Source organism: Oncorhynchus mykiss, chromosome 6, assembly GCF_013265735.2.
Source record: "Oncorhynchus mykiss isolate Arlee chromosome 6, USDA_OmykA_1.1, whole genome shotgun sequence".
NCBI lineage: Eukaryota > Metazoa > Chordata > Actinopteri > Salmoniformes > Salmonidae > Oncorhynchus > Oncorhynchus mykiss.
The window spans coordinates 36,116,710-36,126,800 of record NC_048570.1 but is presented as its reverse complement, the minus strand read 5'-3'; the positions used below and the strand labels follow the sequence as shown (position 1 = coordinate 36,126,800).

The window sequence follows — 10,091 nt, the reverse complement described above, 5'->3', positions numbered from 1 at the left end:
GGACCCTCTGGTAGTAGTCCGTCAAACGGCCTTTGGGATACTCTGGTAGGCCCCTACTCAGTCTCTACTGCTGCTACTCATACAAATACAGTTTTTCCCCCTCGTTGACAATTCACCTGATAATTGCCAACATCCAATCTGTCAGACAGACAGGTTGCAGTCACCTCACAAGCATCTTTATTTACCTCCAAACAGGGAGGGGAGAGTTAGTGTGCCTAAGCTTTAGAAAAAAAAGGTGCTATCTAGAACCTAAAAATGTTCTTTGGTTGTCCCCATGGAACCATTTTTTCCCCTAAGTGTAGCTTTGTAGTATTAGTCTGAATGCAAGACCAAGGATGTTGATACAGTGTTGAAGAAAATCTCTTCAGACAAAACAATGTAGGCCTACTGTGTCCTTCCTCTCATTACTGTCTGTCCCCAATGGTGGAAAAAGTACCAAACTGTCATACTTGAGTAAAAGTAAAGATACCTAATAGAAAATGACTCAAGTAAAAGTAAAAGTCACCCAGAAAAATCCACTTGAGTAAAAGTCTAAAAGTATTTGGTTTAAAATGTACTTCAGTATCAAAACTAAATGTAATTGACAAACTATACTTATGTACCGAAGGTAAAAGTATAAATAATTTCAAATTCCTTATCCAACATTCAGATATCCTTTACAAACAAATCATGTGTTTAGTGATGCCAGATCAGAAGCAGTAGGGATGACCAGGGATGTTCGGTTGCTACGTGAATTTGATTATTCTCCTGTCCTGCTAAGCATTCAAAATGTAACAAGTCTTTTTGGGTGTCAAGGAAAATGTATTTTCACAAGGAACGTAGTGAAGTATAATTAATCAAAAATATGAATAGTAAAGTAAAGTACAGATACCCCCAAAAAACTACTTAGTAGTACTTTAAAGTATTAAAGTATCACTTTCTGTCCCTCTGACGCTCCCTATACAGTATACCCACGGTCCACCTTCTTCCTATTCCTCCTTCTCCCTCTCTCTTTCACTCTCTCTGTTGCCTGTGTGTGTGTGTGTGGGGGTGCGTGCGTGTGAGCATGTCCGTGTGCGTGTGTCCGTGTGTGCATGTGAGTATGATGAGATGACATAGCCATGGTTGGTGACCTATAAAGAGGGGATTAAAGCAGTTCTCTGTGACCCAGCTGTGTACACCGTGACGTCACACTCCCACCCCTCCCTCCCTCCCCACAGTTGAGTCCGTCTGTCTGGCACACTGAGAGCATGTGGCCTCGCTAGCACCAGGCATACAGGCAAGCAGCAGGCACAATGTGAACAGGGAAGAGGAGACTGAATGAGCGCTAGACATGGTAATGCAGGCCTTGAAACAGGAGAATGAATAGGCCTAATACAATAGATTAATAGGCCATATGTCGGGCCTAATAAAATAGAATCAGGCCTAATAGAATATAGCCTTGGCTCCCAGGCTTCGCTCAAGGTGAGGTTCAAGTCTGTGACAGAGGCTAAGTGAAATATTATAATAATAAGCTTGGGCCTAATATCAGGCCTAATATAATCTTCTTCTTTTTTTAAAGGACTCCAAAAGGACAGGGCCAGTCATCCTCCTTTGAGATGTTACAAATAGTCTCCCCTTCTTTATGAAGACCTTATATCATCATTATAATTCCCCTGTGCGATAAAGAGTATTTCATGAGGTATCTTACTTGAGTTCTTACATAATATGTTTGTGATGTTTGTTTCCTGATAATTATATTTTACAGCTGGTAAAGCTCTTCCCATAGCTACTTGTTTCAATTAGTGAGAGAATACGACTACATCCTTTTCACATGCTGCCTCTAATGCACTGAATGCTCAGGCTGCTGTCGCACTAATGAGCTGAAGCACACTCCGATTTTCATTTGCAGCATGTATAATGTTGTACCCTTGAATGTTGGATAACAGAGATGTTTATGCTTACACCCATACTCTTGGTTTGATTAGAACCATGAACCACCAGCACACATGTACACAATTTGGGTAGATCTCTACTTTTATTAATGTATATATACACATATAAAAAATAAGGACATATGTACAATGATAATAAATATCGACATGTTTGTACAAGCAAAATAAGTTACTTAACATCCTTTAAAAAACAAACAAAAGATTGTGAACGAACAGGCAGGGGAACCTTTGCAACTTAAAGCCATAAAGGAAGAAATGAATAATAATGATAATATAACAATAATAATAACAGCAGAATCAAAAGCCTTGAGAAGACTGTGGAAGGTTTGTTTTTGTAATAACTAGCCTATCTATATCCAGAATTGTTACACACAGATAAATATGTGTTTTGGTAGCTTTAGCATTGTATTTAACTAGGCTAGTCAGTTAAGAACAAATTCTTATTTTCAATGACAGCCTAGGAACAGTGTTTAGGGGTAGAACAACAGATTTTTACCTTGTCGGCTCGGGGATTTGATCTTGCAACCTTTCGGTTACTAGTCCAACGCTCTAACCACTAGGCTACCTGTCGCCCCAACATCCCTTAGCCTACCATCCCTTTTGTGAGTTTGATGGATAACTTTCTTTTAAGACAGTTTCATGACTTATCAGACATAATGTCCATTGGTAGACAAATCAGATAAATATCTATACCAATCTTAACAGCTCTTGTAGCTGTTGATGCATAATACATGGTTAAGTGTCAGAACCAGTGCTTGGTAACATATTAAAACGTACATATTTTCAAATGAAAGGCATCTATAAATATTGAAGATTTAGTATCAAACCTTAGATCATCAAATTACGAGTTATCATTTGGTTTTAAGGAGGTTGCTGTGCTTGGCTGGTTCTATGACGTTCAAAGGTTTTGGTGATTTGTTTACCTTTTCATGAGCTAGGGAATCAGGGATACGCTTCAGTAGATTACTACTGACATGTAAACAGGATGTTGACCAGCCGCGAACATTTTGCCTTCTGAAAAAAATTAAGCTCTAAATAAAATATGCAGGAAAGTTCTAGACACAAGAGTTCTTTGAAGTGAAGTTGGACGGACTGTTGAAACTTAAATATCAAAGTGGAATAATGAAATAATATTAAATAATAATGTTGAGAGAAAAAAAAAGCAACTGCAGTCTACTTTGGCTTATCCGAAGGTGAAGAGGCACGGCAAAAGAAAACATGTTTAGAAGATGTATTCATGAAGAAGTCCTTAACAACTCTAACCATATATTCTTTTTTTTTTCTAGAGAACATCAGTGTAGGCAAAAGTTTGAAACATGATACACTTCTTTTACAATTATGAGCATGTTATCGGAGATGTGTACAGTACATTTGCAGAGAAGGTCATGCAACACTAGGATGAACTAACCACTGATGGCCAAGTAAGTAAGTACCTCTTCAACTCAGGGATCGTTGCAATATTCTACATCCCCTTCAGCTGTCTCTAGTCTACATTGGGGACAGAAAGAAAGAAACGTCGTCACCCTCTCGTTCCTTTCTTTGTCTTGTGTTGTTCTCTGGTCCCTGCAGATGTGTCACACAGCCACCCCTGGAAGACAAAGCACAGGAAGGGTAAAACTAACATGTTAGAGTGGACACACATAGTGATAATTGTACATGCAAGGCCACTTCCATGAGAGTAGAGATGCTGCAGCATAATAAAACAACTATGTTTCATCTCAAAGGCTGTAAAACTCTTGATTGTGACACTTGTTTTTCTGGCTCGGTCTTTGGGTGTCTCTTAGGCTAGTTCCAGAATTGTTCACACCAAGCCATAACAGTGACATAGGAGTCGGCATGACAGCACAAACTAGATCTTGGGCCTGGCTAGAATCTTTGTGTGTCTGTAGGCTTTTAGAGAGAGAGAGAGCCATACCTCTGATTGATGTGCCTCTGATTGCTCTCTGGACCTGTTGGTTTGTCACAGGCCATTCATCTATCTTCCATCTGTTCTCCGCTTGTCTCTCCAACAGCACAGGGCAGTGTGTGTTTACAGTTGAGTGTCCATCCTTCTCTCTGTGTTCAGGCTTTCCACAGTGGTGCCAGGTCATTCTCTGGACGTCATTAGGTAAGTGGGCGGGGTTTGGGGAAATAAGTGGTTAAAGGGCGTGTCCAGGTACAGTGCTGCTCCGTCCCCTCCAGGACACACTAGTACATCCACCACGTTTGGCATTCAGGGCGGTGCAGGGAGGGAGTTCCTTTTGGCAGTTCAACTCGCCACCACCGCCGCCCAGACACAAACATACTATGTAAAGCACTTGTTGAGACATCCACTGCAGTCGCAACAGTTTAGCGAGAGTTGACCTACATTCCCCCATGCCATCCCTGCTACTTTACTGAAAACAATGCCTTTGTCTCATCTGAAATTCAGAATAATAAGCAAGTGTGCTATTGTAGGTTCTGCTGTGGGATTATGTCAAACAGACATATCCCAAGGAAGTGTACAAGCATCAGAAGGTGTTTAAATTCCCATCAACCACTTGTGTAAATGTGTAGTGTAGTTATTGTAAAAGTAGTGCTAAAATGTATTTACTAGTGTGGAGGTTATTCGGGGAGATATCTACTTTGTGCAGGGATATGAGTTTGTACGTGCTTCCATCACATTCTCATTCACAGAGAGGCGCTTTAAAGCCATTGGTCTCTATTTGTCGCTTCCGTAGTCCGCAAGGCATAGAAAAAGAACACATAGAAATGTCTTCATTTAAATTGTCACAATATATCAATGTGGCAGGGGTTGAAGACCTTCTCAGAGGAAAGACTGACAACGTGAAAAAAGTACAAATTGAGCCGAGAAAGTCTAATTAAGAGTTTGTCCTTCATGTAAACCCCCCATGTCTTTCAAACAAAACTCACTTCATTTTCTCTCTCTTTATCCCACTCGTTCCTTCCCAGGTTTTACCCCCTGAGAGGGGAACGTGATTGTCGTCATGCTTTTGGGATTAATTTGTCTTTTATGTGGCTCTCTCACTCTCTTTGCTCACAAATACAAAATCGACTTACTTACTCCCGTGTTAAGTGCAGCAAGCGAAAAAGTCCTCAACAGAACATAAAAACAGCAAGCCAGCTCCTCCATCTTTCAGTCAGTCAACTCGTGCTGCTTGCTTTATTGGTTTAGCCCTGAAGCTACAACCTTGTCATGAGTTGTTGGTCGTCTCTTATCCTGAAGGAGTTCTCTCAGGAAATCTCTCCATTTGTTTGAGGTGTTGGCTGAGTTCAATTGTCTATAAATACCGAATTTACACAGCTTGGGATTTGCACAGTGAAAGCAAGTGAAACTGGTGAAGAAGGTAAAGTGTGACAGTCAGTGTGGGGTATGGAACACAATAACAGGAGAGGATGCTGAGGAACGGGTCGGTGTGTGTCACCTCACATGCTGTGTGCAAAAGAAACATCTACCACCAGTCACAGAGTCAGCCAAACGAGCACTGGCAGAAAAAAAGAGAGAGAGAGCATGGAGCGAGAGTGGTGTCGAGAGAGAGAGAGGCGTCCTCTAAAGGAGGGAGGTAGGTTAGTTGCCGTTCGTTCTCAATTTTTTTCATTTTTTTCTTCATTGCAACGGGCGTGGAGAAAGACGACTGCTGCTACACAGACGACTCTTCAGGGTTGGCGTCAGGCAGCACGCTCCTCTGCTGCAGGGTCCGACGCAGCTCCTCCTTGAAGGGGCTGGAGTAGTCGTTCCCGCCCCCGCTCAGCCCCAGCCCTCCTCCACCAGAACCACCCCCGCTAACCCTCTCCTCCCCGGCCGAGCTCAGGTTGAGGCGGATGTAGCCGTTGCTGCCGGAGCCCCTGATGTTGGTGAGGCTGAGCCGGCTGGGGGAGTGGATGGGCTGGCCGGGGATGGCGCTGGGAGACGCCGTGGGGGCGTGGTGGTGAGACTGGCTGCTGGGGCACAGGGCGTGGCCGGGAACGATCTTCAGCGAGCCGTCTGAGTAGTAGTAGTTGGCGCCCGTCTCCCAGAAGCGGTCCTCGTCGCTGGGCATCTTGCTGGGCACGAAGGTAGGTGGCTCCTTGGGCAGGGTGATGGGGTAGACCAAGGTGCTTTCCAGGGGCTTCATCTCCGTTCCTTTACCTATGGCCAGCTTCAGACGCCTCCTCAGATACAGAGCTGCCACCAGTAGTAGTAGACAAGCGGCCCCCAGGGTGATAACCAGCACCCAGAACAGACCCATGCTGCCGTCAGGGGCCCGGGCTGCCATGACCACAGGGGAGCTGGCCACCACCGACACCTGGTAGCGCTCCATCTGAAACTTGACCCCCTGCTCCTCAGAGTAGCACACGTAGCGTCCCGCGTGCACCGGCATCACGTTGGGGACCACCAGAGCCTTCAGAGTCTGGTCGAAGCGTGCCCCCCCGGCCTCCTCGTCTCCTAGCTGCAGCTCCCGGTCATTGAGGAGCCAGGAGGGCTGGGCCAGGTTGGACACCAGCTGGCAGGGCAGCACCATGTCTGATTCCACCACTACTGTCACATTCCTCAGTCGAGAGTTGTCTGGGAGAGAGAGAGAGAGAGGGTATGTGTTAGCCAAGATGTTTAATTCCTGAACTCTAAGTTCAATTCATCTCAATTCAGTTCAATTCGCTTAGTTCAACTCAACTGAATTAAACTTGATTCAATTACTAAATTCTAAACTCAAATCCATTCAATAACTATCAAAAAACTACAACTGTAGTGACCAGTTATTGCCACAAGGGGCCACCAGTCCAGTTCCTCTCCTACTCACCAGGGCTGGGGATGGCCACAGGCTTGTCAAACTTGGCTTTGCCCCTGCTGAATCTCTCCAGCATCAGATCCTGGGATAGGGAGGAGGTAGACCTGTGGAACAGAGAGCACAGAGAACAGGCATTAATAACATGTTTTTCTGCTACTGGCCTCCACTTTCTGTTACTGGCCTACACTTTCTGCTACTGGCATCCACTGAGCTGCTGCTAGCACAGGTGGACCCAGCCCACTGAGCAGGGGCAAAGCAGAGGAGGGGCCAAGTAGAAGAGGGGAAGGCAGAACCACTGAGCAGGGGCAGAGGGGGAGTGGAGGGGAGAGGCAGGCATGCTCACCCGCGGTGGAGGTCGATGCGGACACAGGCGCGACCCTCACTGTCCCAGGCACAGTAGGGGTCCCGGGACAAAAGGCAGTCTGGCTGCGACTGATAGCGGCTGCAGTTAGCCAAGGGAAGCTGGAGCACTTCTGAACGTGAGCCAATGTACAAGTACTTCTGCAGACATATTCAGACAGAGACAGAGGGAGAGAGAGAGGGGGGTTGAGAGAGAGACAAGAGGGGAAAAAGAGAGAGGGAGGAGATAGAGATAGTTGAGGAGGATGGAAGAAACAGAAAAAGAACAAGTCAGACAGAGGGCAGTGGAGATAATGGGATAATCGCTCTCAATTACAATAACATTTTGTTTTCCCTCCCCTCTTCTTTCTCTGTTTGGCTAGAGAGCAAAGCTTGTTATGAAATAGCTGGCCAGGAAAAGCCTGGTCTAATTAGATAAGGATCAGCATGTGAGTGTAATGCCAGTGAAACAGAGTGGTGACACTCAGACATGTGAGGGCATAATGGTGTTGAGTAGGGCCCGGAGTCTTTCCTAGTTGCGTCACATGATTAGGGAATACTCCTGGTCCAGTGATGGTCTATGGGTAAGTAAACTCAGAACGGCCCAGAGGGCAGGACCCAACCTCCTGCTTCTGTAGTGTGAGGCAGCTGGATGTACAAGTACAACTTGATGGTCTATGTGTAGAACTGGGGAAAACTCCAGACCCTAGTGATGGTCCATGAGGGTGTAGGGCCAGGGAAAACTCCTGGGCCTAGTTATATGGACTATATGTACGGATGGGGAAATCCCCTGGCCTGAGTGTTACCTTGGTGTGAGAGATGGTCAGGCTGTCCACTGGCTGGGGAGAATCAAACAGCTGTATCTCTTCAATGACATGGGCCTCCGAGCCGAGGATCACTACCCTCTGTAACCAGCCGTCCGCTAGAGGAGGAGAGGAGAGAAAAGAGAAGAGGGGATAAAGAGGAGAGCAGGTAGGATGAGAAGACTGGTACATCATTTCAGAATGTTGTACTGTAGTTTACTCTTTGGGTAATATTGGGAGCAAGGTTACATCCCCTGCATTGAAAGGCAATTGAGCTGCTGCTGCCGGCGGTGTGACCTTGTGTGTCTGTCTGGGTGGATGGCGCTTTTATGAGCAGAGATCTGCTGTGTGTGCTGAACCTGCCCTGCCTCCTGCCCTCACCACAGTGGGACTGTCATGGATAATGTGAGGGACTGACCCTGGACCCTACGGGAGCCTGGCACAGAGCAGAGCAGCAACACACACACACACACACACACAAACACTCGCACACACAAACACGTAAATGCTGTATCATGCATGACGTATCATGCTCCTCGCTCGCTGTGTCGAGAGCATTTCGGCTAATCCCCCAATCCCATCCTCCGTTTCTAACCGTCCTCGCCAGACTTGTTCTCTCCGCATCAGCTGTCATCCTGCTGCAGTTAATAGCTAATCAAGCCCGCAGCCCAATTGGCAGTGTGTACGTGTGCCAAGGGCCCCGTTGAGTTTGTGCTGTGAAGCAAGGCAGCAGGGGGCCTGCCAAGCTACTGAGCCCATCGTCAGTCTGACAGTCATGGGCCTCCAACACACCGCAGGCACAGTCAGGGATTCACTCCACACTGCACTGCAGTGAGTGGAATTCTAAGTAGTAGGCTACTTAATGGGAAGTAGCTACTGCAGTTGGATGTACTGTATGTTATTGATGAAAGGCATTGTCTCCCGACAGGCAGTGTCCTTCCTAGGACACATGCAGTCTTCAACGGTCTTCAACAGTCTTCAAACGGCCACGCAGCTGGAGTCGTCCTGCTATCTGACGTAAGACAATCTTATGGAAGTAGGATGAAGTTGTCCTGAATCCACATGAACACTGATCTCAGGCAAACTGTGGGTCTTGAGGGTTTTCTTAGGAGGGTTGGGGGTTAAAGTAAACGGATCCTACAGCTGTGGTTAATTAAGGGCATCTTTAGTGGGCAAATGGGTTAATCTGGGACCTGTCTTGGTCCTATACTGTTATGTTGCGTATAGGAAGTTCTTACACAGTACACTGATCTCAGTCAGTTTTGTGTTTCCTCCATTGTGGTTAAGCTGAGGTGGTAAGGTCAAAAATATTCGGAATCTTTTGCGGCAAATTCAAACTCGACCATCTTCAGTGGGTAGATTCTTAGCCTGCGCTGTACGCACTGTCAGTAGCTACCTGTGCCTAAGAAGAGCATGTTGTATGCCCGCGTGTCCAGGGCGCTGACCCGGTCCACTGCCAGGCGGGTGAAGTTGATGCCCTTGGTGAGCAGTAGGGGGCGAGCCTGAGCCTTCTCCTCCATCAGAGGGTGCTTCTTGGCAAAGTTGAGGGTGGCGTCTGGCAGCTGAAGAGAGCTGTTGTAGCCGTTCTCCCTATGCCAGCTCGTAATACACTGCGCCGTGAAGAAGAAAGGCGAGAAGAGACAGAGAGGAGAGAACAGGGAGACGAGAGAGAGAGAGAACAGAGAGAGAACAGAGAGAGACGTGAGAGAGAGGGAGAAACAAGGAACATTGTTAGTTGCGGGACAGGCTGGCATTGCTTGTTGGCTCTGATCACTCTCCAAACTCTCCCTGTCCAAGTCACTCTATTCCTCCGCCCCTCCCACCCTCCCTCCCTCCATCACTCACCGCTCCGGGCCGTGGGCTGGGGACAGTGCCAGTGTATCGCCCCCATCTCTGCGACGCGTCTCTGTACTCCTTATAAGGGCCATCAAACACCTTCTTCACCTCCCCTATCTGGTACTGACACACTGCTGACACATCCACATCGCCCCTGGGACAGGAGAGAACAACAAAACGACGGGCTTAAGGTTATTACCTAGATGGGTTGTTTCTGTGGTCATTTTTACATTGTCTGTTTGTATGAGAAATAGAACGATGGTTGTGCTCCACTAGGAGATAATAACAGAATTCAAAAAGGTCCGTACACAGAGAAGACACGTTAGCTAACTGAAGGCCGTTAAAACTGTAATTTTGGGCATAAGATCATATTTTCAAAAGAATTGGAAAAGTTTAGATACTGTAGACTCAGAAGTCACACCAACCCAGTGTTAGTAAAAGTGCTAAGTTAAGTT

General features: G+C 46.4%; 1 protein-coding gene across 1 annotated transcript in view; it reads right to left on the bottom strand.

Moving 5' to 3' along the window:
- Positions 1 to 2,831: 2,831 nt before the first annotated feature.
- Positions 2,832 to 10,091, bottom strand: part of LOC110525856 (semaphorin-4C) — a 55,202-nt gene continuing 47,942 nt past the window's right edge. Inside the window, exons 10-16 of the mRNA XM_036980006.1 lie at positions 9,646 to 9,790; positions 9,197 to 9,410; positions 7,804 to 7,919; positions 7,002 to 7,159; positions 6,671 to 6,762; positions 3,829 to 6,438; positions 2,832 to 3,501 (exon numbers count right to left, since the gene is read on the bottom strand). Coding sequence (XP_036835901.1) covers positions 5,534 to 6,438; positions 6,671 to 6,762; positions 7,002 to 7,159; positions 7,804 to 7,919; positions 9,197 to 9,410; positions 9,646 to 9,790 — 1,630 coding nt within the window. The 3' untranslated portion in view covers positions 2,832 to 3,501; positions 3,829 to 5,533. The remainder of the gene's footprint in view (positions 3,502 to 3,828; positions 6,439 to 6,670; positions 6,763 to 7,001; positions 7,160 to 7,803; positions 7,920 to 9,196; positions 9,411 to 9,645; positions 9,791 to 10,091) is intronic.